A 26,759-nucleotide genomic window follows, 5' to 3' on the forward strand; every position below is an offset into this window, starting at 1 on the left:
GGACTAAACGCCAGAAACTACCTCACTCACATATAAACAGTCGGGCCCTATTCTCCCGTGCCACGAGCACCGTGTCTACAGTAGCTACATATCTTAGATACCTACCTAGGTAGGTAGGTACTGGGAAATGTTTGCGTTTGTAGGATTACACCACACAAACTATCCATTGCCAACAACAAACTGCACCAAGAAATTCTATCATGCACCCCGGATATCAAATCAAATCAAATATGTATACGAAACGGTTGTGAAGCCGCTAGGACCCATGTTGTGTTTCCTAGACACGTGCGGACACTTTGAGAGGCGTAAAACAATTCAAGTAGACGGGCGAATAGGTACATAACCTAGACATAATACGTCGGTGCCTCTACGATACACACAAGTCAAGCAAGGGAAATGCGCAACAAAGTATTCATAAGATCGTGTCCTTGATCATATTATTAGCAAGGCTACCAGTGTGAGACCATGCCTGCCGTCTGTATATTTGATAATCGTACATCGAGGGCTAAGTTGTAGTTAGGTTGCATGTGCAGCTGGTTGGGCTTTACCTAGAAGTCCATCTTATGCGGAAAAGGTAGGACCAAGCAACTACCTATCAATCGATCACTACCGACGCCTCGTAATGATTTCCATGTTCGGTCTGACCCCTCTAATCTATTGATGGTAAATACGGGCTAGAGTCGAACATATTTCAAGTAGCTTAATGCTCTTTCGAAAACACTAGCCATGCCTGTTGCCTTATAGTTTCTGGTACTCGAGTTTGCCTTCAAGCTTCTTCGCCTCCGCTAGCTTTCGGACCGCCTTGTTGAAGTCGTCTTGGTTGACGGCATCCCGGTAGGCCTTGATAGCAAAAAGACCACTAAGAATGTAAAGGATTAGCACATTTTCCTCTTCGTAACCACCCGCCAGAACACGTGGGGCTAAAACTTACGCTTCCGTGACCACATTTCGTAGATCGGCTCCATTCAGGCCATCGCTCATCTTGACTACGCTCTCGAAGTCGATATCACCCTCGGTAACGACGCTCTGGGCGTGGATCTTGAGAATCTCCAGACGGCCGACTTCGTTCGGCAGGGGAATTTCGATCTTACGGTCGAGACGACCGGCACGCAGCAGCGCGGGGTCCAAGGTATCAGGTCGATTCGTAGCCATGATAATCTTGGTCTTGCCTAGGTAGTCGAAGCCGTCTAGCTGGTTAAGTAGCTCCATAAGCGTGCGCTGAATTTCTCGGTCCGCGCTGGTACCTTCCGAAAATCGCCGACCACCGATGGCATCGATCTCATCCATGAAGATGATGCACGGTTCGTGTTCCTTTGCGTACCCGAACATTTCCCGTATAAGTCGCGCTGACTCGCCGATGTACTTGTCGACGATGGCTGAAGAGACGACTATCCGTGGAAGAATTGGAATGTTAGCCAAGTCGGACAACTAACTGATCGTCATGTGCTGTAGAGCAGAGGTTATAGGCATACCTTTTAAGAAATTCGTCTCTAAGCTACTGGCCACAGCTCTTGCCAACAGCGTCTTTCCTGTGCCTGGAGGTCCGTATAATAACACACCCTTGGGCGGCTTAATACCCACTCTTAAGAATAGCTCGGGATTCTTTAGCGGTAACTCGATGACCTCACGCAGTTCTCGGATCTGGTCGTTGAGACCACCGATACCCGCGAAAGATACTTGGCCGGGATCCTCCAGCGACATGTTGTAGACGAGGGGGTCGACTTCTCGGGGTAGCATTCGCATAATCGTCAGGGTCGTCATGTCGAGTGCTACACGGGTTCCCTGCTTTAGTTTTGCCTTATCGACTTTTGATCTGCATCCGACGACATATCGGGGTCCCGAAGAGGCTTTCACGATAACTACGATACCAAACTAATGTTAATATACGTTTTCTGTCCTAAGTTCAAAATGCCTTGCGGTAGTAGTAGTAGTAGTAATGGTGGTGGTGGTGGCGGCGGCGGCGACGTACATCTCTCCTCATCAAGTTGCTTTAAGACTTCACCAATAATCTGTCCGACACTTTGCAGAGCCTTGATATTTTCTTCGGTCTGGTTAAACTCCTTCTCTAATCCCTTGATCTCCAGGCGCAAGGCCTTGAGCTTCGATTCCCATTCTCGCGACTCGATCAGCTTGGTTCGGAGTGCTTGGAGCGCATGCTCCCGTTCCTGGTCCGAGGCCATGGTCTGTATTGATGACGATACGGGTTCAAAAAGGTAGGTATTAAGTGATAGTTAGGAACTATGAATATCGGGTATTCGATATAGAGAAATCGTAGTTCGGCGTTGAGAGAGGAAATCGGGATGGGTGAGTGTGCGGATGGAAAGTTAATTAGATGGAGCTTAATGATGAGGTCGTTAGCCGTTGCTGGTACAAGCTGCTGCTGATGAAGCTTCCGTTTGCCTGGTCGGGCCTTAGACCCACTATAGGCCGAACTTCTACCGCGCCAGCTGCGGATGCATTACGTAATCTCACATGTCTATGGGATTGGAATCGAATGGGAACCTTATTCAATAGCACTGGCGATGTAATACTACCTAGTAGCTATGTAAAATACAAAATAATAATAATAATAATAATGAATAACCGCCCAGTCCTTTGTTGTATGATACCTATCCTTCCAATATCAACAAGACGCAAATGGTGTCTATTATACATATATATATACTAATGCCGAATGGCCTGGGAATGTTTTCTTGCATTGCTGCAAAGTCTGAAGTATTGTATATCTCAAAAAAAAAAAGTTTAAAAAAAAGTTAGCTAAACAAGCTATCTGCTATGGAAGAAGTGAATTAGAAATAAAAAAAGCTCGATCCGTTCATTAACTTATCCTGCAATTCGAACCTCTCAATAAGGATCAAAAGTGTACAGTGCAGCCAATACTATGCTCTTTGGGGTATATGGTGTAAATCGTGATGCAGCAGCGTCCTCGTTACCTACATATGTAGCATGGTCATCAGCAACTGAGCTGATAGAGTGTCTGCAAAATCCCGTATCCGGGCGTTCTATGTAGAACGTCATAAGCGTAACCTCGTAAAACGAAGAAGAAAAGAAAAACACGCACACACAAACGCATCTATCATTGAGATGCCGCCTCAGCTTGTGCTTTTGCTTGTGCTTCCGCTTCCGCTTCCGCTTCTGCTTTCTGCCATTCGGTTGTAATCTCCTCTCGCACTGTCCGACACCATTTCCAAATGGCCGCTTCGAAGTCCACCCATACTTGGGGATCAGTATTGTAAACCACCCCCATGACGTCCACCTTCAGCATCACCTCATATCGTAGCTCAGCCGCTTTGATCCAGTAGCGCAAGTTTTCTGCACAGCGGTATGGCTTCTGAGTGTCTGTGTGGAAGGCCCCGATAGCGCCGAAGCGTCGGCGTGACTTCTTGACTGCTGTGTTATGAAGTTGGACAAGCCTCAGACCGTTCTGCAGGCTTTCTAGGAAGGGTGTTGGCAATTGTGTTGCCTTGTCAACTGGCGTCCACGGAGGCAACGGTTCGTTTTCGGTGTCAATCGAGCTTAAAAATGCAATCTCACGCTCGATTTCCCTTCCCGACCAGTCGCCCTTTATCCATGTCCAACTGGCTCTCTCGGCACGCTCAGCTTTCTCTATTTCTTCCTCTTTTCTGAGCATGGTGCGTATGCTTTCAATCCATGAGGTCATCGTCTCGCACTCTTCGCTACGAGGACCACCAGCAAATAACCTATTTGCCATATGCTTGAGTACCTCCATGACGGAGAGCAGCTCCGAGCGTATCTCCTTTTCGGACTTGATAGAGTCCAAACGGTCTGGGTGCTCGTGCGCCGTGTAGTAGATCTTTGCAGCGCGAATAGCTAGCGTCATCAGGTCGAGTAATTGCACTCCCTGGACTTCGTATTCGGTTTGCGTTAGCTTGACAGGACGATTTGACGAATTGCCCGCTTTCGGAGTAGCTTCTGTGAGAGCCTTCGAGGCAGCGTCTAACGCTTTGGTCAGGTCTGCTTTCATCTCTTCGATTGTAGGAGGTTTAGGGATATGTTTCTCCCGGTGAATGTAAGTGCTCGTAGTCGGGGGCAAGATATCCAAGTCTGGTTCCTCGTACTCATCCCAATAGAATTCTTCTGGATCGTCAGTAGGCGACTCGACTGTTGAACCACCGGTAATATTCTGAGCACCAAGATCTGGGCTACTGCCCATCGAGGCGTAAGAAGAGTCCACATCCGAGCCTGAGGCTTTCCGGTTCTGCGCGGCGGAGGGATCTAACAAGGACAAGTCTAAGGTGGCTCTCGGGTGCCTTTTTCTAGCTAGCCGCCCTCCTTTCCCATCTAGTAGCCCTGTCCTTGCAAAGTAGTACTGAAGATGCGATATACTTCCCAAACTCAGAACGCTTTCTCGATGCCTTGCGCTGTTGGCAAAGTCTGTCCCTTGCGGTTTTGTGAACCCGCGCTTTTTCAAAGGCTTGTCCAAGCTTATCGTGGACAAGCGTGACGAGGCATAGCTCGAAGAAGATAGTCTAGACGTATCGCTGACCAGTGAATCTCGATAGGAACCGTCAGCACTCGAGGCGCGAGAGGCGGACGAAGTAGTCGAGAGACACCGAGTTGAGTCTGCCCTACTAGGACCTATGGCGGGACCAGGGGCCCTCTCGGGAGAGGGAGAGTCCCGGCGAAATGTTGGTCGCTCTTTCTGATTAGCTGCCATGATTTCGATATTCTCAAATATGGGGTTCTAGCGATCTGGTTAGGGAAGACGGCGGGCGGTTTGAATTTAGTAGCTGCGCGGTTGATCGAATCGCGGAGTAGTGATCGATGAGAAGGGAAAGGCGAAAAAAAAAATTGAAAGGCGGAGGGCGCAGGGCCAAATGAGCGTGGGTCAAGGCTGTTCAACAGCTTCGGGTCAAATACCACCTAGTTATAAATGTGAAAGAATGAGTTGCCTGATGATCGCATGAGCTGGTGCATCCACGAGAGATGTGAAGAATATGAAAGAATGTAAATAATATGAAATGAGGGTTGATAGCTATCGAGTCATGTGTTAACCTAAGGAACAACCTGAAGAATAAACAATCGTAAAAGGTGGCCGTTTCCCGTTTTACTTTAGGTACCCTTAATGAGATCAATTAAGGCAACTGGGCAATTCAGGAATATCTTACCTTGCCTACTTCGTATCTAGCGTTATCCAGTCATCCAGCACATCCGCGAGGAAGTGGGACTTCGGGGAAGGAACCAGGGGGCCATATATAGAAGATTATGTACAATCGACTTTTTTAGTAAGGTGGTTACTTTATTCGCGTCGAACCGGTCCTCGGCTTAGTGGAGACGCGTATAATAAAATGGATATCTGATTAGCCAATACCCTTTGTGCACTTTGCCCCATCACCCCCCTTTTTTTTCTTATGTTCTTAGTACTTTCGATACAGTTCCTTATATCACAAGCTCTTGGAAGCGAATCTTCCATGTTTGGGTTCTTTATGTATATCCAACTCAATAGAGTTACTACTAGAATCCACAAGTGTGACAATAGTTCATCATGATAATGACTTTATGCTGACTGCTTTGTGCCGTATAATGTGGCATATACACTCACTAGTTGTTGTTCAAGCAGCTCAGATACCTGCCTACCTAAGGTAGGTAGGTAGGTACTTAGGTACTGTGTAATCGAAGACGGTGCGTTCGTCTGAGGTGCTGACCGGCTGGGCAACAAGATTTAATTACATTCTTACAATACTAGGTACCTAAGTTATGTACAGGAACTATCTGACGTTACGGATCCCCCCTTTTCTCCTTTAATTACAATAGCTTATTATTATTTTCATTATTTTTTACTTTCATCGAGATTCCCGACTTGCTACAAAGCTGCGTACATTACTTTCTTCTCTCTACATCGAGCATTAGGCTTGGAGCATGCATCTGTTTAAGTAGCAACGTTCCGCTGCTCAACTACCCCGCGAACAACACGAATGGCGTATAGACAACTGTCAGTCCTGCAGCAAGGTAAATGCATAATGCGCGTGATGGCGCTTCTAGAACCCGGGGGGGATATACTCTGTCTTGTAACGACCAAGCATACCCCCTAGGCAAGTTAATTATATGGAACATTATCCCAACATTATTCGAGAATTGCTATGAGATGAGTATGATGATGATGACGTATGGTCTAAAATAACTACCTAACGTTATACCAGGTACTTACCTCGTATGTACCTATAATTATCTAGGTACCTTTCATACGTGTGGTAACTCATATACTATGTAGATGCGTTGTGCTATTAATGAACCTCATGAGTTCTTATGAACAGATATGCTCAATTCATGTCCTCATTTTAGGTAGATCAAATTCTGTAGCGTCGTAATATTCATTTTGCATTTTCCCCAATCCTAGTAAAACTGGCTCGGAATAGGACATACTACAATAGTAGATGACTTGGCCCTTGCGGCCCTTGCTATCCCAACCAACGGTTCCTCTAAGCCTTGGCCCTACCCATGTGGCATGCTTCAGATTTTACGTGCACAAGATGCTTTCCAAGCGTTAACTTTAATATTTGCTGTCATAAGGGTTACAAGGGACGGGTAGTGAGATCTTTAACCAAATAACGAAGCGACATAAATAACAAATTTAATGCTAGATTAGGAAGGCGTTGCAACATCATGCTGAACGGGTTTGTCACTTTTCAACACTGATTTTCTTGCTATTAATACGCGGGAGAATGAGATTACGAGAGACTGGGTCTGGTGGATGAGTGTTTCTTGCCCTGGAGTGAGGACAAGAGAGGGAAAAGGTTCGAGTTGCCTTACTGGCTATCAGGTATTAATTAATTAAAACAAATAGAAGCCTCAAAAGACGAAACAGATCATTCTCGTCTCATACCATCTTTGCCTCCTTCTTTTTGGTAATTCCCTATGCATTATTTAGTTCGTCACCTAACTCTAACTATCTTGTGTTGCCATCATATGTACCACATCCAGCTGCGTGCCGGGAATCGTTGCTTTTTTATCCATTCTGAACGAGTGCAACGGTCCGAGACAACTGGGTGGCTTGAAAGTTGAACCGGTTGGGCATTGACACCCTTTAACACAGACGAAAACCTTGCCATCTTTTTGCCCTCATTCTCAAATTACCAACCACGCGACCTCAAGCCCTTACGTTCACTTATAATCAAACAGACGTCTTAGCCATTCGTTCTACTTTTCCGACCTGCATCTGCGACGCGAACATCGTAAAAATCAACAACGCCAAACTAGCGTCGTATCTCCTAACAAGGCGACCCAAAGTTTATTGGTTCTATCTTGACCCGGATAGAATCATCGAGGATTTTTCGATCGCTTCGGATAGGCTCGAACGGCTGTTTTTAAAAGAATACGGGCCAATTACCCAATTACCGGCGGTGCTGAATTACCAATATACGCCGGAATTGGTTCGACCCACCGGACCCTCAGAATTGGAAGTCATCAGACGGCAAGGCCTGAGTGGTAGCTTTAGGCCTACCTTCTACCTTGCCTGTGCAGCTGTGCTAGCTAGATAGCTTAGCTACCTGGCTACTTGGCTACCTCATAGCATATGTAACTACTACATGAGGGTACTGCATTCTGAAAGGGGGAGGTACTGGTACCTTATCTGAAATTTTATTGCGACGAGAACATTATTGGTTCTAGCGACTAATTGCGCGTGTAGGTACCGCTCCTGCTTTCATTGTACTGAGGTATTGTATTGTACACACAATACATTGAGTCCCGTACAAGGTTCAAGGGCAAGCGACACCCGCGAACACTGAAGAAGCAACAAACAGCATAAAAGTGCCAGTGCCAGTGCAACTGTACTTAATTTGTGACAAGTACCTAACATTGAATTCGCAGACCCCCCACACCAATCAGGCCTGTACGACTCCGCCGACACGCCAATTCCTCCTCATCCCGACCACGTTACGTGTAATTCTATCCCAGAAAAATAGGAGATCATCCCGGGGCTGCAGAAGGGGAAAAAAATCACAAGGAAGCCCATCACCTATGTCTGTGCAGTTGCAGTAAAGAAGTGGGCAACAACACAGACTGCTGCCTCAACTAGACGCTAGAAGAAGAAGGGTTAAGGGTTAAGAATCCCGAAGAAGAAAAAGAAGGATAATAACAAGAAAAAAAAAAGTGATATAATTTTTTTCAAGGCATTTACATATCACTTACATCAGTAAATGACAGGGCCATCTGGAGCCGGTCCAGCTGCAGAAGCACCAGTACCAGTATCAGATGCTGCTGCAGCGGCGCCAACTTCTTCACCATCACAAAACTATCTCCACGATCAATACGCTATAACCCGGCCGCTTTCATCCTCTCACCAATCTCCTAGCACACCGACGGCCTCCGCTTTTTCGGACCCAGGATTTCCTGATCCTGAACGTCTACAACAAAATGCCGCCGACCCGCCCCTCGATCTTTTGACATTTTCTGACGTCCCGACCGATCTGGTACAGCTTGGACCTCTCCCTGCCGACATCCTTAACAACAACAACAACATCAATAATAATAATAATAGTTCTCCCACAATTAAGCCCAAACATCATCAAGCACGTAGACCTTCCCCTGGTTTAGCAGCTCGTCTCAAGGCTTTAGGTTTCGGTAATCAACAAAGACAGGCATCGTCTTTGCCCACATCGCCATCCCATGAACACATTGGCCGCTTACCAGAAGACCAGCTGCGGCTACTTGACCAAAAGCATCAAAACAGTTCTACCGAGTTCGTCGTCGAGCGACGCGGTCGTCCTTGGAAGGGCGCTGGTACACCTTTCCAATTGTTAAGGTCTAAATCTAGCCGCGACTCGTTTCGAATAAAGAATACCAACGAGGAAGAAAGACCCGTCTCGCTGGTTCAGCCTGAACCCTTACCCAGGCCTGAGCTACTACCAGAGATATCCGAGGCGCCGCCATTGGAAATGGATACCAATAAATATCGATTGCCCGACCACACGAATGGAAATGGCACCAAAGCACAATTAGATACTCGGCGGGAGCATATCAAACGAGACTCACAGGTTCCGAAGTTAGAGTTGGACGACGAATCCGAAACGCCACCTCCTTTACCCCCCAAAGATACGCCCCCTACGAGTGCAACTCCTGCCGATTTCACATCTGACCTACCTAACTATTTTAACCCCCTCGGGCTTCAACGGGCAGGATCCATATATACGATATCCCGCGCGTCATTTGCTAATCAGCTTGCCCAACTTACCGCACTTCAGCTGCCCGATGCCGAGTTACTCTCGAGTAAGGTCGCTGCTATTCCTACGGCCCAAGCGGCGTCGAAGGCCTTGTTGGGCGCCGCCGAGCAGATACGGAGTTGGATTTCGAAGGCCTCTGAAGTTATTGGGGGCCTAGATAGCGATGATGATGTCGAGTGGGCTGCGGCTGGGGGCCGAGAAGGATACGAGGAAGTGGAAAATGCCATTACGAGATTCGAGGGACTTATCAATGTCTACGTGGGCGCAATTGAGGAACTCCAAAACAGACCAGATATTGCAAGCGTATCCAGCGAAGACCTACAGAAGGCCGTCACACAGATGGAAGCTATTATGAATTCATGGGTGAAGATTCGGAAAACCCTGAATGACGTCAAAGGCCAGGTCGAGACGGCGATGGAGTGGGAGGAGCTGTGGAACATGGTTCTCGGTGATATCCAGAACGAAATGGACGAGCTAAGTCGACTAATCTTCGAGATGGAGGAACGGCGCCACAAGTCCATGATGGCCGTTTCAAATGGGGACGGGATGGACATAGGCGATCTAGAGACCATTGTCGAGGAAACGCCACCGGCTGTCATGCGCAATAATCGATTTAGTGTGCCATCGTTTCCGCTTAGCCCAAGTTCCCCGGGAACTCCCGCACTCACCCAGGATGACTCTAGCCTACTTGCACTGTTCGCACGGATGCAGCCGCTGAGAGCGTCGTTGGACTTCTTGCCAATGCGACTGTCGGTATTTGAAGCAAGAGCTTCTGCGTCCTTCCCGACAGCCTGCGAAGAACTAGAAATGAGGAGAGCCGGGCTGGAAGCGAGCTATAAGAAACTCGAGAAGGACGCCGAATCCCTTAGAAAGGAGCTCGGTGAAGACAAATGGGTCCTCGTTTTTCGTAGTGCCGGTAGGCAAGCCCAGAAAATGATCGAGTCTGTAGACCGTAGCATGGCAAAGGTGTACGAGGCGGTGGATCAAGATTTACAACACTCTAGTCCCGCGGCGATGACAAAGAAGATCGAGAGCTATGAGGCAAAGAAGGTGCACTACGGACCTGCGATTGAGCGTGTACTGTCAATCATCGACAAGGGAGTTAAGGATAGACTTACTGTGAACGGCGAAATTCTTCGGCTGCATAACGAGTTGGAATCTAAGTGGGAGGAAGCAAGAGAGTCGATGACAAAGTTAAGCGTCATCATAGAGGAAATTCAGTCAAACAAGCACAACCAACAGCTACGAGACTCTATCTCCAGCATGCTCTCCAACGATAGATCAACTACCGCTAGCGGTAATGAGACCCCGGGAAGTTCGCCGCCATCATCGGTTATCATGTCCACAGGCCCGGAGTCAAGCACTTCCCTAACACAGCACAAGAGGCGCACTATAAGTGGTGGGAGTCATCTGCCTCAACCTGCTTCTGCTCGTAGAAGTAGTTCAAGTTTAGCGCCTCCTTCGCGACGGCCCGCTGGATCCCGACTTTCTACATTCCAGCCTAGTACTACTAGCCTGACTACGCCACCTCGAAGCGGTAGTGTTACCCCCCTTAGTCGTTTCTCGAAATCCAATTCGAATGTTGCCGATAACCGTCCGCGATGGAATACATCCACGAATACCAACGATTCTGATGTTGGGCATAACTTTAAGCCACTCACCCTTACCATGCCTAGCCCATACGCCAAAACAACGCCTAATCCTGTCCGCTCTTCATCTTCTCTTGGGCAATCTTCTGGGGGCTCGAAGCTTCCCCTCCGTAGTCCATTATCTATGGCGGCTTCTTCTTCGCCAGCTCTTGAGGATACGCTACCAAGGAAGAGCACTTCTCGTCTCTCATTCCGTGACCGGATTAATGCGGCTGCTTCTGCAGGACAGTCCGTTCCAGCGTCGGCAGCCAAGTCCCGGGCTTCGCAGGGATCGTTTACCTTCGATAACCGACGAGCTTCTTTCCAGCCGCCGAGGCTAGATTTCAGTATGAGTGATACTCGGCGATCAGCTAGTTCCTTGTCTATGAGTAACCGGCGCATTAGTTTACTCCCTCAACCCAAGTCAAAGATGGAAGATTCAAGTGGCCGCCACAGTCCGCAGGCTACCGCGGCGGCTCGTGCTGCTATGAGCAGGGGTAGCAGCGTAACAGAGTCGAAGCCGAAAGATAACAAGCCCCGTTGGCACTTCTAAGTAGCGACCTCGCCGTCCTACGAAATAGATTTGCTGTTACGGCAGACGCGGCTCTAGACAGGATCAGATCACTTCCTTGTACCATCCATTTGTCGAGGTCCCGCAAGACGGGCCTCACCTCCTTGTCTTCGCTTTTACTTCAATGATACCATGGAAGTTTATTCTCTCCCTTCGGTCTTACTGGCATTTAAATTATACAATCGTTAATGGGTTAGCGGCCAACATCTCGTCGGCATGAATCAACAACCGAGCTGAGCTAATATTATTCCCTTGGAGATTGGATTATCTATCATCTATCCATATTTATCCCGCCATAATTGACGCGGAAACGAGGGTATACGCAGCATGGCGAATGCGGAGGTAGGCCAAGGCGTTCTTAGGGTATTTCTAGGTTTCAGCACGGGTCGTCATGGAAATGGTCCCATCATAGTGATACCTCTTATTTATGTTTTTATTATATCCCGTCCGTCTCTACTATAAGCATTCTCTGGAGAGGGGGGGAGGGGCAGTCTTTGGCATATAACTCAGGGGACAATCGAGCGCTTTTTTTGCGGTTGTAGAGGTTAAACAGATTGAGCATACCGAGGAAGAAGAGATGTGCGGAAGAGACAAGGTGAGAGAGGAGCATATTTCCCCGGGTCCCCGTTTAACCCTTCAGTAAGAGGAACGGTGAACTCCTGAACCAAAGAGCGAGCATTGTGTTACTGTACGATATATCTTCTATTTATTGTACCTACCACGTATCCTATTCATTCATCGGTCGGTTTTAGCTTTTTTTTTCTCGACCTGCAGCGGCGTACGGTTAGGAATGAAAGAAATCAAACGGGATTAGCAGGCAGGCGTAGTCTATAAATTTGAGAATTGGTATTAAAGCCATGGCGTCTAGGTTTTTTTAACAAAAGAAAAAAAAATTAGCCACGCCGGCTTCTAATGATGAAGTTCTGGTATAATACGTGCCATTTCCATTGTCCTCTTTTCTGTTCTTTTAGTATCCCCCTTCGAGGGTCCGAAAAGAAGCTAGAAACTAACTGCTTCCATTGTCGTGTTTATTATCTGCACTCGAATCCCGTCTTTTCGTTCCGTTTATTTATGTAACTAGGTCCTTTCTATTTCACTCGATAGTTTCCCTCTTCAGAAGCTCATTGAGGTCGAGACGCTACTGCGGACGACGAGTAGGCCACATACTTCGTAATAGCGTGATAGACTGCGCCCACATCTGGCGTGCTCGGACGGATGAGGTTCGCGGGTACAGGATTGTGGAATATTGCCATAAGGTAATATTGCGATTTGATAAAATTATATTGGGACACATACGCTAGGCAGTAGTAACTATATCGTCCCCTCCTTTTATTCGTGCCCCCTTTGAAAGACCGGTTAACCAGCCCTAAAGACACGAATCGCGTACTAAGTTAAACTTAACTCCCGCAGTGAAAGTCATAAGCACTGCCCAAAGACGTCTAGGTATCTAGGTATCTATCTACCGCCATGCTGGGGAACAGAAGGTATCGTTTGCTTCCTTGTCAACGCCGAAGTAGAATAGTAGGTTTTAGAATATCAAAACGCCCGCAATTACGCCAGTCCAGTCCAATCCCTTGTCATCTCATCGATCGTCCATGCCATGGCAAAATATCAAACGCGCAATGCAGCTTGTATAATGCGCCTTATTGAATCAATCCGTCAAGTACCTCGACCCATCAATGCTCCATGAGTCCAATACCGCTATGACTTACGCCTTGCGTCCTCGCTCTACTGCTACTACTAGCACCTGCTGACTTTCCTGTTCGCTTCGATCCGCCGAAAGCAGCGGACGATGTCGTCTTTCGACTGCTAGTAGTAGCTTTCTTCTTGACGCCTCCGTATGGCTTGCTTCCCCTGGTAGAACCTCCAGATGTCCGACGCTGGAAAGGCTTCTTGCTTCCGTGCCATGTGCTTCCCTTCGACGAGCGAGCCGCAGACGGTGTGGAGCGTGCGCGGGATGCTGTAGCCCCTCGTCCTGCATTCTCTGCGGGTGATGCAAAGTAGGACGATATTGCACCTGGATCGTCGATATCCCCATCCGCCTCATCCTCGATATCATCCATATCGTCGTCACTCGACACGAGATCAACGATATCGTGAGAGCCGGATGCAACAGCGGTAGCTTGGGGGCTCATCTGACTCATAATTTCTTTATACTGTTTGTGGTATTGTTGTATTAAGGGTAGGATTCTACTACCGTACCGATCCACCTTGTCGCTGTTAATACCGGGTATTAGGTGCATCTTGTCCAGCGAAATGGTCCACCTGATAGCCATCTCTCGAAGCTGCTGCTCGGTAAAAATAGGCGAGCGCAGGTTCTTCGAATTCCGGATTTTCTCTTCCAGATCTTTAGCCGCTTCTAAGAAGCTGTGGAGTATGTCATCGTGAAGACCGGATAATTCAGCACTGCTCATACGCGCATCGTGGGATATTGGCGGCCCTAATGCAGTTCGTTGAGACCGGGCTTTAGAGCGTGGAGGAGGCATCGCCTCGAAATCATCCTCGGAATCGTCGGTGACTACGAAACCATCTTTAGCATACCCGTTGCTAAATTTAGAATAATCGTCGTCGCTACCTTCGCTTTCCGAGACCATCGCAGCCTTGCCTTTATTCTTGCGATCTCTACCTATGATGGGGGATGACACGTTGGTAGATGGGATGTGACTACTAGTAGTAGCCCGCTTCGTCGCAGCGGTCGCAGGCTCGTTAATTCGTGTCAGCCTCTTAGATACGCCGCTCTGGCTACCCTTGTCCTTAACTCGAGTAGTCAGGAAAAGACGACGTTGATTGTTGAAGAAGGCACGCGCACCAGGCCCAACCTATAGAACAAATATTAGCGAAGAGAGCAGCTGAAGATCGCTAGAACCCTATTACCTTGAAATATTGAATGGCCATTCGAGCCTTGTTATTGAAGATGTTCTCTTCTATCAGTGCGTCCTCTGCAACAAGTCGGTCGATAATTCGATGTATTTCGTGTTTTTGCATCTGCTTAGCGATTCCACGATACTGATCCGTCCCATCCCTATATTCCGATAGCTTTTTCTTGCCCATTAAGAAATCCGTACATTGGACGAGCGTGAGCCTTCCTTGGGACTTCATGATCGACAGTACTGCGACTGCATACGGACTGAAATCCTTCTGCTCAAATACCTCCTCGTTTAGACAATTATCACAGGTCTTTCCGCACTGCCGTTTGTCAAATGCTTCACCAAAATAACGGAGAATTTCTGCTCTTCGGCAATCACTCTGGTTGTCACAAAATGCAGCCACTGTGTTCAGCATATTCCTCTGTCTTTCTTTCTGCTCTTCGTTGCCATCGCCGTCTGTTATCATCCGTCTGAGAGAGGAAACATCTCCGTAGCTGAAGTATAAGTAGCACTCGGAAGGCAGCCCATCCCGACCGGCACGGCCGGTCTCTTGATAATATCCTTCGAGGCTCTTGGGGATAGAATGATGGATGACGAAGCGAACATCAGGCTTGTCGATGCCCATTCCAAACGCTATAGTCGCTACAACTACTTTGGTTTCACCGGCTTGCCAGCTTGTCTGGACCTCTACCTTCTCGTGGACTTTGATGCTTGCGTGGTAGTGCCGAGCGGCTATTCTGTGACCTCGTAGTTTCTCAGCAATCTTCTCTGCCGATTTACGGGAAAGCGTGTATACGATGCCCGTCTTTCCCTTGTACTTCGTTTTGATCAGTTCGGCAATGCTTTCGACGCTATCTTTTTCCTTTTTCAAAACCTCGTAGTAGAGGTTAGGACGATTGAAGCTTTGAGAAAATTCCTGGCATGCTTCAATCTTGAGATTATGCTTCACATCCAAGATAACGTTCTTCGTTGCAGTCGCTGTGAGTGCCATCAGAGGTACACCGGGGAACATGTCTCTGAAGCTACCCAGCTCCTTGTAGTCAGGGCGGAAATCGTGACCCCATTGGCTCACGCAGTGGGCTTCGTCAATTACGAGACGTGCAAGCTTCTTGTTTTTATAGAGGGTGGCCAGGCCATCTAGGAAAGCCTGGCTATTCTTGATCATCTCGGGGGTGACGTAAAGAAGTTGTACGTGATGCTCAGGATGGCTTTCCTTCAAATGACGCATGATTTTACTCCGTTCTGACTGATTAAGCTCACCGCTGAAGGCAGCAGCTCGGATATTCAATGCCTCGAGATGTGCGACTTGATCCTGCATTAAGCTGATAAGGGGAGACACGACCACTGTAACACCATGCGTCTTTCCGCTCGTGATCACAGCCGGGAGTTGGTAGCAAAGAGATTTGCCACCTCCTGTAGGCATTAGTATGAACGCGTCTTTACCCGCTAGGGTAGCATCGATCGCCTCTAGTTGGTTATGCCTGAATCCAGTCATTCTGAATCTATCCTTTAACGCCTTTCTCACATCTTTAAACCACGGACGGTTCTTGAGCTCACGTGGAATTTGTGCCGACATCAATGGGTCCACAGTCTTATTGATGGCCGTCTTCTGGGGTCGCATCCCTGCATTTCCAGATGTTTCCGAAAGGACGGGACGATGAGTCTTAGGTAGCCTATTCTCCGAGGATGATTGCCGAAGATCAAGCTCCTCTGCAAATTGGACCATGTCGACATCGTCACTATAGTCACTCTGGTAGCCTTCTTTCTGGCTAGACTTCGCTTTGACCGGGCTCTTGCGAGTCTTTTCATTCCCTGGTTGAGAACTTGTCGTCTTCTTTGGTATACGCCGACTAGGTTGGGGTATCGGTTCCTCAAATAGGCCGTCGTCGTCGTTGTCAAAATTGTAAGGATCCTGACTTATAGCTACAGGCTGTTTCTGACGAGTTGGGGATCTTGCCAGCCTGCTGTTACTAGTTATCGTGAACGGTGGTTGTTCGTCGATTTGTTCGTCCAATTCTGGTATAGGAGAAGCAACTCGGCGACGGGGTCTACCTGTGGTACTCGGCGGTGGCAACGGTGGTTCCTCATAGTCCTGATCCGGGATTGGGAAAGAATCGTCTACTTGGTGAGAAAGCTGAGTTTGAAGAATGACTTGGGTACTGCCTCGTGGGATAAGCGTCGACTCGCGCGAAAAATTCGTCGACGGTGCAGATCTGGCTGGTTGAGTCGCGCGTACAACAGGGTTAGAATGCTCGGCTTCGGTACCGAGACTCTCGCTAGCCTCAAAAAAGCTCCGACTGTCGATGCCGGCCCTCAGAAGACTAGGCTTCAAGATTGACCGGCGTTCTTTTAGTACATCCTCTAATTCTTCAAGTCGAGCCTCGTCATCCTGTGTATCTAAGTCTTGGTCGTAGGCGTCCGAGATTCGTATAATCAATGCATCCTTCTTGTGTTGAATTTCCTCGTAAGAACGCAAGTCGTTTGAGAGGTCACTCAAAGCAGCCTGCCGTCGTGTCAACTGCTCTTTCTCCTGCTTGAGGCGACTTCTAGGTCCGAGGTCGCCACTTTTCAAGGACTGCTTATATGCGTCCTTATTGCTTTGTATTCGTCCTTCCAATATCTGTCTGGCTCTCTCTATAGTATCTGAAGGTTGCGCCAGGAATAATTCCAGGATGGCGTCTTGCTCATCCTCGTCAATTGTGATGCTTGGTTCACTAATCAACTGAGTTCTCTGCGACGGACCAGCTTCCAGGTCCTCGTCGTAGCCCCTGGTCATACTAACCTGAGAAGATACATCCCGCTTAAGTTTCTGGGACGAGCGAAATGGCGTACGCCTTTCAACTTGGGCTATCTGTCTTGGCTTGGAGGGCGTATCGTAAGCGACAACGTCATCGTCACCGTCATCCCAAGACCTCCGAGCCGAAGGCTTCGGGCGACTGCTTGAATGAGCTGTGCTGTCTGGTGCGTTGTAGGCAGGAGGTGTTATGAGCTCATCAGCCGAGTCCTCAATAACCCGGTCATCATGTTTCAAAGTTCGAAATCTTTCCGTCGTCTGCGCTTTGGGAGTTTCTGGAGTATCTTCCGAGCATGAATCATGGACGGAAGAGATCGCAGACTTGTCCTCAGAGCCCGATGCATCATAAGGAGCAACATTTTTCAGCGATGGCTTCGCGGGGGATCGCTTTATAATACGCTCATCGACAGACGAAGAATCATCCTTGATCTCTTCTTTTCTGGCCCGTCGAGTCGTGTCCTTCCTGGACGTGCTTGCAATTTTCGATGGCGACTGACTAGCCCTCTTCAGCTTCGTCTTGGCTGGTGATCTCGTTGGGGATTTCTTCAGGTGAGAATGCATGGATTCTTCCTCGGACAAAACTTCGTAGATATCAGGAAAGTCATCTGCTGAAGCGACAGTGGTAGTAGGCGGTTGACTGATTTGGTCACTCTTTCTCTTTTTACCTCGTTTGGGAGTCAACGGCGCAGGCCGTGAAGCTTGTTCCTCCTCCCATATCATAACGTCACTCCCGAATGCCACCGAGTTTTCGGTCGTAGTTATAGGCTCTGGTCGCATAGCATGTTCTTCCTCCCATATCACGATGTCGGTTCCGAACGCAACTGAGGGTGCGGTGGTAGTGGATGCTGGTCCGGGCCGGCCAGCAAAATCTTCCCGCCATAGTCCAATGTTACTTCCGAATGCAACAGAATTCACCGAAGTCAGTTCTTCATCGTTGGTTAGATCGACCGTGTCGTAAGTACGATCGCTTCCGAATGCGGGCCCTGGGGTTGGAAATTGCTTTCGGGGAGACGCTCTTTTCTTAGCAGAATTCGCAACACCTTTGATATCCTTTTAGTTATATTTTCATAATTTAAGGTAGAAGGGGATTTCCAACCTGAACTTTTCAGCAACGCGCTATATTCTTTAGCAAGAGACCCGGATCCTGATCCTGATCCCGACCCTGACCCCAATGTCAACCCCGCGCCTCCGCTCGTAGATGCTGGGCTAAGCAATTGCTCCTGGCATAAAATGAGAGTAGGCCGTTTCGAGCCAGATTTTGAAGACAATCTCCCCATATTTTCTCTCACCGTATCTTCCCCGGACGCTTGGAGCGGTTTCGCCACCGGTTTCGTTGACCCATCGGGCGGTTCTGGGTGCAAAGACTGGATATCGGGAAGAATTGGATATAAAGGCGAATCAGTAAGGTCTTTGGGACGCGTTTCAGAACTTGAGGAGGTCGAATTGGTGAGAGAAGAGGAGATAGCGGAGAAAGGTTGGTCTCGAGCGGGTGGTAGAATAGGCGCGTTTGGCGAGGTTAGAGCAACATTCGCGAGTAACCAACTTAATTGATCGCGAAGATTGTTTCGAGTCATGAAGGCGCCTTGGAACTAATGTTCTATAGAAGCTCCATGAGATTTTACAGAAATAATTGTGGAAAGAAAAAAAGGAAAGGCTAATAGGACATCAGTAATGTCGTCCCCTCTCTTCGTTTTCTAAAGTAGCATTTGGCAGGTTTTGAATGTTACTATGTACCTAGGTAGAGGGAGGTATGTAAACCGTATGAAAAGTCCGAATTCACGACAGACCCTCTAAAAAAAAGCTCGGGCCATGTGACACCAAGTCGCGTGTGCAGGTGATTCAATTTAGCAACGCCGCGTTTTGCAAGCAATCTGAGCAGGCAAGATAAAGTTGTGGGGCCATCCCGCTGTTAGATTAGGTAAGGTAAACATTCAATAAGTTAAAATAGGTACATAAACCTCGTCGCTACTTCTATCTTATTTATTATGCCCTATATCATTTTTTATGCCGTCTCATTACTAAGTTACAAGTCATCACTTCGTCCATAACTCATAAAATTGACGGTTAATGATCATAAACTCTATTAAACATATTAAAATTAAATATTACCTACTACCCATCTTTGCATATTCGCTCTTTAGTATCCAACGTGATATGTCTACCTACATAGAAATTGAATCCACTTAACAAGCATCCTGGCCAGACGTCGTCTTTGGTTTCTCGGTGCCGTTGAATAGATACATGATCGTCACAAGCATCTTTCCAGCAGCCGATATCAGGATGGCTACCCAAGAACCAGCAGATCGGTAGATACCCGCACCCGCAAGTGACCCGAGAACAAGCGTCGCAAGAAACATAGCACGCCTTGTACGTGGCCGATTATTTAGCTGGAAGAGTTTGGGATCAATTAGCAGATCGATCCACGCTGCCGTGGCCATCGACGTGCTTATTTCCGTCATCTGGAGGGATCGCGACTGCACAACCTGGCTACCAGAAGCAAACGCCAGAAGTCCTATAGCGATCACTGCGTCGCCTCCCTTTAACACTACTCCGTGTCGGTACTGCATAGCCGCCGCGCCGAATACTAAGCACGACTGGGTAAAGTTGCAGCAGACAAGCCATAGTCTTAGTCGCGGTCCGACGAGGTGGCTGATCTGGCCCGTCGCCCATCCGCCCAAGAGGAAGAAACCCAGCGCTGCCCCGATATTTGCCGTAATGAACGTCTCACCGTTGAGATAGGGCAATATGATGGCCAGCATGAGGAAAACTGTGTTTCCCGTCTGATTCGACGCGAAGCAGTGGAAATCGGGGAAAGAGATGGCATCTTGCATGCCCGTACAACTAATATCAAGAATATGTTAGCTAATGCTAGGTAGGTACCTGTTACTGGAACATATTTCATGAAACTCTAGACGTCCAGCTAGCCGGCCTGTGCATCTACTATGTTCCGGATGCCTCTTCGTCTTTTCAAAGTCTGGTTTATCATACAGGAAATTAGATACTTACAACGTCAGAATAAGTAATTCGAACTCCGCAAACCCGGAAGGACGAACAGGCTCCATCATATGACACCACGCCCTCGAAAATATCGAGTCCATGTTAGATGATAGAGTCGACGAAGAGCTAGAGCTAGTGGTCTGCATACTATCAGATCTCCTCTGTTCGGGATCTTGGGGTTTATCGACTTTAAGGTCTGCCATGTTTTTTAACAGTAGTAGAATATTTCTAAACAGCAAACAGCAAGTAACCTTCGAATATCAAAATTCCTAATAAAAATTTATTTCGAAGGAAAGTTACGAGTCACACATAGGCAAGTTTTTGTAAAGAAGCGGAATCACACCGACTTTGTCAACTCGCCACGGATATAAACCTCACATATGGCGGCCGGGGCCGTTCTAATGCCTTTGTCGGCACGGCTTCCATAAAAATATGTAACTGTCCCAGCATCTTTGACATCATTCAGATTTGGTTGGAGAAAATCCTGGTCTGGGTTGTAAACCGACAACCGACGCAAGAGGAAGTAAACCGCAAAGTTAACAGCCACATAGTATCCGAATCAAGCTCGGCAACGGCACCGCTGGATCTTAGTAGATTCATACCCAACTTTTAAACTACCGGGACACGGCCCCACCAAGCCGACCCGAGATCCTAACTAGGTATACACAGTCATTGCTTACAGCCAAGAAGCACAAACAGTTCGCCAGTAGCGGCCGCAGAATACGTCGACAAAATCAGGAAGGCTTCAACAGATGGTTCAGTGGATGTTGTGACCATTGGCATATTAGAGAGCCTCACATGCCTCACAGTAAATACCATACTCTAAACAATAAAAAGAAATCGACTTGGGTTATTTCCTTATTCCGTCTAACGAGTCTAGAACACCCTAAAGACATACGCTAAAACTAGACAATTAAGCATTAGCCTAGTCATGATCTATTCTCGACTTCAATTGACAAGGCTCTTCACTAGTTAGTCTAATGTCATTCTCGTTCAACACCCAAAATACCGACTACCGGATTAACATTCCGAGATCCGTAGCCAATAGCCGCTCCACTATTTTGATGTTAAGTTACCGCATTTTGCATTTCTATGCCAATGACGAGAAGGTTCCCCAATAACGGCTAGGATCTGCATTATTATAGTACCGGCTACGACTTTTAAGCTCTCAGGAGCACCATGGGAGTGCCGTGGGAGAACCGATATCAATAGTGGAAGCACAACGACATCCGTAACAGGTACCCATATCCAGCGGTGAAGATGGGATAAGAAAGGCAGTATCCGGTTCGAGAAGCCGATCTATTAGGATGGATAGGTACCTAGGTATGTCTGATATCCAATGAGGGTCATAAGTCTACACAAATTCGAAACCTAAATTCAGACCCTTATGTTACGCACTTATTTGACTTTGTCCCATCCCGACAGTTGGTTAAACGTTACTACCGGCAATTGTGTTACTATATAAATTAGTACAACCGTTTTTAATCAACGACACCAATTCCAAAATCAACCTGTGCCCATCTCTTAAACGTTATCACTTACAAATACTGGCCTGGCCATTTCAAGTACTAACATGACGACAAATGTGCGTCATGCACGTTGGCAATTTTGGGCTGTCTTTATATCATATCTCTGTTTCTTATATTTCCTCTTTTGTTTGCATACTTATTGGATGCTGACCTCCAAATCCTCCTGATTACAAAACCTATAGGACCAAAGCGATAGCAATTTAATGGTACCTTAGGTAGTTATCAAAGGTCGTGAAGTTAAGGAATTACCTATTCGTATCACCTCTATGCCATACGGTATAACGAGTGCATCTAGTTATTGTCCACTCTTATTCATGCGATTGATAATATCGTTACATCGTATATCCGCAACGCAGGTACACAAAGGCTTTGTGGTCTGGTTAACCAACCAAATATTCGTAAGGCTGAATTGTGATTTATCACTCTCCCTGATGGTAAGGCTGGGTAAAGAGAACATTCAAAGTCGCATTGTAGGTATTGTATTGTATTGTATTGTACCAGGTAATGTACTAAGTAAAATACGTGGGGGTATAAAGGAGACAGGGGGGTTTTAAAAAGAAAAAGAAGATGGATAAACCAATCTGGTGGAGCATTGGAGCTGGTCTTTATCTATTCAATAACAACAATTACCTACGCTAAATCGAAAAACTACACTTCATAATTACTACATAGTAATTCATAAGATTTCGAGCCATCAAGATCCTGGCGGCTCTTGGGGCTCCAAGTTTCCCCATCCATCTCCCTTTTTATTTTTATCTACCTACGTACCTAACCTAACCTAAGGTAACTCTGGGTAATAAGTCGTCCTAGAGAGTGTGAGAGAGTCCTGTGCCAAAAAAGCTCGTAGGGTAGTAATTACATCCTCCTTGTCAAACCTCGATGCTGACAAGCTGACATTTTGCAGGGATAATTGCGTCTGAACGCGCCAGTCGTTCGGGGTCAACCCAACTCGTCGGATTCCCGAGCGACCAAAGGACCAAGGGACTGGCTGCTACAGCATATGCATTGCGTTCAAGATACATTACATTTCTTACCCCGGATTGATCATCGTTTTTTTGAAATATACCTACCTAATCAACTGTTATGATATGACATAACATTCCGGAGTTAAAAAGCATAAGCTTCCCAACGGGGCCGCGGAGATCTTACGCGATAATCCTGTCCCGGACTCTCTCTCTCTCTCTTCCCTAGATAATAGCCACTGACGGCCCTCATCCTTATCTCTGAGAGCTGGGGGGGGTGGTGGTGGGAAATACCCATCGTCTAACAAGTCTTAGCCCTATACCTGCCTACCTCCTACTAGGTATAGTATATACGCATCGGCGAAGAGATCCTAGTCTCTAGACGCCTCCAGATAAGATAAGGAGGCCTGGCCTGTTGGACGTTTGGAACGTCGGCGTTGGCTAGCGTACACCGTACACCCCCTGACCGGTCCATCTGAGCGTCTGCGAATATCCGTGCTGCTCGTTTTACCTGCTTTTACGACGGGAAACTTGTCAAATTACTTTATGCCATGTCTGATTCGCTGCTGGGAGTCCTCTTCCAGGTGCGCGCCCTGGCTGATTTGTAATTTTACGGCGAAGCAAGGTGGGCCTTTCAAACGTCACTCACTCTCTCAATCTATTTCTCTCTTTCCAGTCAGCCAGCCAGTCGGTATTCGGGTTGTCTTGTTTACTATTAGTTAGTGGACGGCGTTCACTTAATGAGGTCGGAGTTTATCACAACTCAAACTCGTTGGTGCATATATACACATTCGGCTGACTGTTGGAAGATCACAACTCCCGTATCCGGTCATTCTTGCTTCGTATTACCGTCAGCAAGCCACCGGCGCTATCGATGTGCGTCGTGGGTAGCGCGGCTAGGCAAATGAGGCTATATCAGTTATCAGAATTTACGCTAATGGCTATATTTTAGTCAATACATCACCAATCTTTAAAGGGATATATCTTATCAGGCCCGTCGAGATCAGCTCCTAGTCGTAGCTCTCCCTCTCTGTCTCTTTCCCTTAGGTCATCGATAGGAGAGGAGCCTCCTCGCCACTTATAGATCTACTATTCTCGATAAGTCATTGGACAATTCCATCACGCCATTTCCTCACCACTTGGGTTAGACGTTTCCGATTCGGCACATCTCAGTTTTTATCTTCCAGGAGAAGCTTCCGCGGAAAACACCTGCGTAGCCTTCGGGTGGGGACCGTTACTCTAGACCCGCTTCAGAGACGACTCGTCCGGAGATGCTCAATTGCACGGTAATTCTATTCACTAATCTAAGAGTATACGCTATTCGGACGGGAGAGTATATACGTTGGCCCCTTTCAGCCCATCAGTTTGCCAGTTCATACCAGTAAACAGTCAAAATCACCATAACTAAAGCTTCGTGTTGGGAACTCATCCAACGAAGTCCCCCTTTGAGAGAATATACGAATATTTTGATTGTAAGATTTCTCTCAGGGCTCATTAGTGTTTGAATACTCAAGATGAAGCTGTCCTGCCTCTGGGCTGCCCCGGAAATCGACCCCATTAACCGCAAGGCCCGCTCTGTCCCTGTTCTTAATGTCTTTAATGTCTACGGGCGCGTGTTCTTCTTCTCCTGGTGGGGGTTCATGGTAGCTTTTTGGGCGTGGTATACGTTCCCACCTCTGGTCAGTATCTCTCACCTCATGCCTTTTATGAAATTTCACAATAAAAGGGGAGAAGCAAACAACTGACACTGATACTTACACACGCTTCCGTAGTTGACGCATACCATCAAATCCAACCTTCACCTTACCTCGGCCGAAGTTGCCAATTCCAATATTGTCTCGTTGTGTGCTACGTATGTGTTTTATGATTGATTTTTTGGTTTTTATCGTTGCCTTTTTTCAAAAGCTGACCTACTGGAGTTTGTTGGTACGGCTCGCGGCCGGTCCTGCTTGCGATCGGTTTGGGCCTCGTTGGGTATTTGCCGGCACGCTGCTGATCGGGTCGATCCCCCTTGGCCTGGCCCCTCTCGTACATAACGCGCAGGGCCTCTACGTAAGCCGTTTCTTCATAGGTATCCTCGGCGGGTCCTTCGTGCCCTGTCTCGTCTGGTCGACGGGGTTCTTCGACAAGAATGTTATCGGTACCGCCAACGCCCTCGCGGGAGGCTGGGGTAACGCCGGCGGGGGAATTACCTACTTCATAATGCCGGCCGTCTTCGACTCCTTCGTGGCCCTGGGCTACTCGGACGGCGTTGCATGGCGGCTTACCTTCGTCGTGCCTCTCGTTATAACCATCACCACCGGCATATTGATGCTGCTTCTATGTCCAGACACGCCAACCGGTAAATGGTCCGAGCGACATCTCCACGTCGAGCAGAACCTGGCCACTCAAGACGGCGACGCGACCCCGAACACGGCAGCGGACAGCGTCGTCGACGTCCCTGGCAACATCACGGACAAATCCAGCTCCAGCTCCACGGGCGCAAACAGCATCCAGGATGTCGAGAAGGATACCAAGAAACCTCCAAAGCTCACCGCCGAATGGGACCACGAAGCGGCCCTGCCCCTGCCCCTGCCCATGCCGAGGAGCGATATCCTAGGCGCGGCCAAGGGCGAAGTCGTGCAGAAGCCGACGTGGAGCGAAGCCGCGCGGGTCATCGCCTCGCCGCAGACGATCTTCCACGTGCTGACGTACATGTGCTCGTTCGGCGGGGAGCTGGCGATCAACGCGGTGCTGGGGTCGTACTACGTCAAGAACTTCCCGCGGCTGGGGCAGACGAACGCGGCGAACTGGGCCGCCATGTTCGGGTTCCTGAACGTGGTGACGCGGCCTCTCGGCGGCGCCGTAGCGGACGTCCTGTATCGGAACCTGGGACGCGGACGTAGCGGTGGCGGTGGCGGCGGCAGCGTCTGGGCTAAGAAGATCTGGATCGTGGCGTGCGGGTGCGTCGGGGGCGCGGCGCTGGTCGTCGTCGGGAAGACGGACCCGCACGACCTGGGGACCATGGTCGGGCTCGTGACGCTCGCGGCGCTGTTCATCGAGGCGGGCAACGGCGCCAACTTCGCGCTCGTGCCGCACGTGCACCCGCACGCCAACGGCGTCGTGTCCGGGACCGCGGGCGCCGGCGGCAACCTCGGCGGCGTCGTGTTCGCCATCGTCTTCCGGTTCATGGGCGCCGGGACGGATTACGCCGCCGCCTTCTGGGTCATCGGCGTGATCACCATCGCGCTCAACCTCGTGCTGTGCTGGGTGCCGCCCGTGCCGAAGGGGCAGGTCGGTGGGCGGTGATTTATTTTTATTTTTATTTTATTTTTTGGGGCTTGGGCTTGGTCTTGGCGTCCCCCTCCTCTCTTCCTCCTTGGTGAAGGATGAAACTTGACCTTCTTGTTTACTATATTTAACGATTTGGTTATTTATTGATTTATCGACTTATACGGGATCTTATCTTGGCGTTTGGAATTTTTCCTTTTGGGGATTTGACACGGAGGAATGAAGCTTGGGGCTGGCGTTTTTTGAAGGGGAGGGGGAGGGGGAGGGGGAGGAGCGTGGGTTTTTCGGTATATACCCCGTCTAGGTACTTATTATGTATAAGGTACTGCAGGCAAAGGTAAGGTAAAGAGGTACCTAAGGATAATTTGTCAATAACCACTAGTTGGTTTAAGTCGATTAGCGATAGCATAGATGGATAACGATGGGACTTGGAGCTTGGATGGAACCGTATCAACTTCCGCTGGTTCTTGTAAACCGTTAATTAACCGTCTATTCACCATTTAATTTTTTTTTCATTAAAAAAATTCCAACTTCTTGAACGTTGAATAACTTTGGCAAGCGTTCAAGAAGATCTCAGATATTCGAAGTGCTTTCAAACGTTTATATTTTTAAATTATTAAAATTTAATGAAGAATTTAATCTTTTAAACGTTTGAATTGACTTCGAACGTTTACGCGTTTACCAAAAGGGGTACAAAAGCCTTAACGGGAGCCACGGGAGCTAACGGGAAGGGATATTAGGTACGTATATACGTACAAACGAGCGTACAAACGCAATTAGAAGCAGTAGGATTCTGAGGCTATTGAAGATTCTACGATGCTACGATGCTACGATGCTACGATGTTACGATGCTACGTGATGAGGCTACGGGGCTACGATGACTCCTGGGTCCTAGGTCCTGGCTACAGTGGCTTGGCTGGCTGGCTGAGGGTTGAAAACTTAGAAGAAAAGAAAGAAGA

At 48.1% G+C, this 26,759-nt stretch overlaps 6 protein-coding genes across 6 annotated transcripts; 2 read left to right on the forward strand and 4 right to left on the reverse strand.

Moving 5' to 3' along the window:
- Nucleotides 1-320: 320 nt before the first annotated feature.
- F4812DRAFT_336993 (P-loop containing nucleoside triphosphate hydrolase protein) lies at nt 321-2,375 on the reverse strand. The gene is made up of 4 exons (XM_047931606.1): nt 1,970-2,375; nt 1,473-1,859; nt 932-1,388; nt 321-859 (listed from the first exon to the last, which is right to left on the reverse strand). The coding sequence occupies exons 1-4, from the start codon at nt 2,178-2,180 to the stop codon at nt 739-741; spliced, it is 1,176 nt and encodes a 391-aa protein (XP_047790930.1). The 5' UTR covers nt 2,181-2,375; the 3' UTR covers nt 321-738.
- A 96-nt stretch (nt 2,376-2,471) lies between these two features.
- Nucleotides 2,472-5,221, reverse strand: F4812DRAFT_423847 (uncharacterized protein). The gene is made up of 2 exons (XM_047933782.1): nt 3,062-5,221; nt 2,472-2,933 (listed from the first exon to the last, which is right to left on the reverse strand). The coding sequence occupies exon 1, from the start codon at nt 4,676-4,678 to the stop codon at nt 3,077-3,079; it is 1,602 nt and encodes a 533-aa protein (XP_047790931.1). The 5' UTR covers nt 4,679-5,221; the 3' UTR covers nt 2,472-2,933; nt 3,062-3,076.
- A 2,938-nt stretch (nt 5,222-8,159) lies between these two features.
- F4812DRAFT_450664 (KAR9-domain-containing protein) lies at nt 8,160-11,363 on the forward strand (the record flags this gene model as incomplete). Its single annotated transcript, XM_047936116.1, has 4 exons — nt 8,160-8,432; nt 8,517-8,831; nt 8,862-9,228; nt 9,259-11,363. The coding sequence occupies 4 exons, from the start codon at nt 8,160-8,162 to the stop codon at nt 11,361-11,363; spliced, it is 3,060 nt and encodes a 1,019-aa protein (XP_047790932.1).
- A 1,279-nt stretch (nt 11,364-12,642) lies between these two features.
- F4812DRAFT_423852 (uncharacterized protein) lies at nt 12,643-18,769 on the reverse strand. Its single transcript, XM_047933783.1, has 3 exons — nt 18,139-18,769; nt 14,256-18,082; nt 12,643-14,200 (listed from the first exon to the last, which is right to left on the reverse strand). Exons 1-3 carry the CDS (start codon nt 18,614-18,616, stop codon nt 13,058-13,060), a joined length of 5,448 nt encoding a protein of 1,815 aa, XP_047790933.1. The 5' UTR covers nt 18,617-18,769; the 3' UTR covers nt 12,643-13,057.
- Nucleotides 18,770-18,964: 195 nt separating this feature from the next.
- Nucleotides 18,965-20,580, reverse strand: F4812DRAFT_423854 (uncharacterized protein). The gene is made up of 2 exons (XM_047933784.1): nt 20,049-20,580; nt 18,965-19,883 (listed from the first exon to the last, which is right to left on the reverse strand). Exons 1-2 carry the CDS (start codon nt 20,240-20,242, stop codon nt 19,226-19,228), a joined length of 852 nt encoding a protein of 283 aa, XP_047790934.1. The 5' UTR covers nt 20,243-20,580; the 3' UTR covers nt 18,965-19,225.
- Nucleotides 20,581-24,044: 3,464 nt separating this feature from the next.
- On the forward strand, nt 24,045-25,818 carry F4812DRAFT_458149 (nitrate transporter; the record flags this gene model as incomplete). Its single annotated transcript, XM_047937318.1, has 3 exons — nt 24,045-24,209; nt 24,303-24,382; nt 24,450-25,818. 3 exons carry the CDS (start codon nt 24,045-24,047, stop codon nt 25,816-25,818), a joined length of 1,614 nt encoding a protein of 537 aa, XP_047790935.1.
- Between the last annotated feature and the right edge of the window lie 941 nt (nt 25,819-26,759).

This window comes from Daldinia caldariorum (genome assembly GCF_022478825.1).
Source record: "Daldinia caldariorum strain CBS 122874 unplaced genomic scaffold F4812scaffold_6, whole genome shotgun sequence".
In the NCBI taxonomy this organism is placed as follows: domain Eukaryota; kingdom Fungi; phylum Ascomycota; class Sordariomycetes; order Xylariales; family Hypoxylaceae; genus Daldinia; species Daldinia caldariorum.

Coding starts and splice junctions, on each gene's coding strand:
- F4812DRAFT_336993 (XM_047931606.1), bottom strand. CDS start 2,180: ATGGCCTCGGACCAGGAACGGGAGCATGCGCTCCAAGCACTCCGAACC. Junction 1,860..1,969: donor GCAACTTGATGAGGAGAGAT/GTACGTCGCCGC, acceptor TTGGTATCGTAG/TTATCGTGAAAGCCTCTTCG. Junction 860..931: donor CGAAATGTGGTCACGGAAGC/GTAAGTTTTAGC, acceptor TTACATTCTTAG/TGGTCTTTTTGCTATCAAGG.
- F4812DRAFT_423847 (XM_047933782.1), bottom strand. CDS start 4,678: ATGGCAGCTAATCAGAAAGAGCGACCAACATTTCGCCGGGACTCTCCC.
- F4812DRAFT_423852 (XM_047933783.1), bottom strand. CDS start 18,616: ATGACTCGAAACAATCTTCGCGATCAATTAAGTTGGTTACTCGCGAAT. Junction 18,083..18,138: donor CGCGTTGCTGAAAAGTTCAG/GTTGGAAATCCC, acceptor AGGATATCAAAG/GTGTTGCGAATTCTGCTAAG. Junction 14,201..14,255: donor TGGCCATTCAATATTTCAAG/GTAATAGGGTTC, acceptor TTTGTTCTATAG/GTTGGGCCTGGTGCGCGTGC.
- F4812DRAFT_423854 (XM_047933784.1), bottom strand. CDS start 20,242: ATGGCAGACCTTAAAGTCGATAAACCCCAAGATCCCGAACAGAGGAGA. Junction 19,884..20,048: donor GAATTACTTATTCTGACGTT/GTAAGTATCTAA, acceptor TCTTGATATTAG/TTGTACGGGCATGCAAGATG.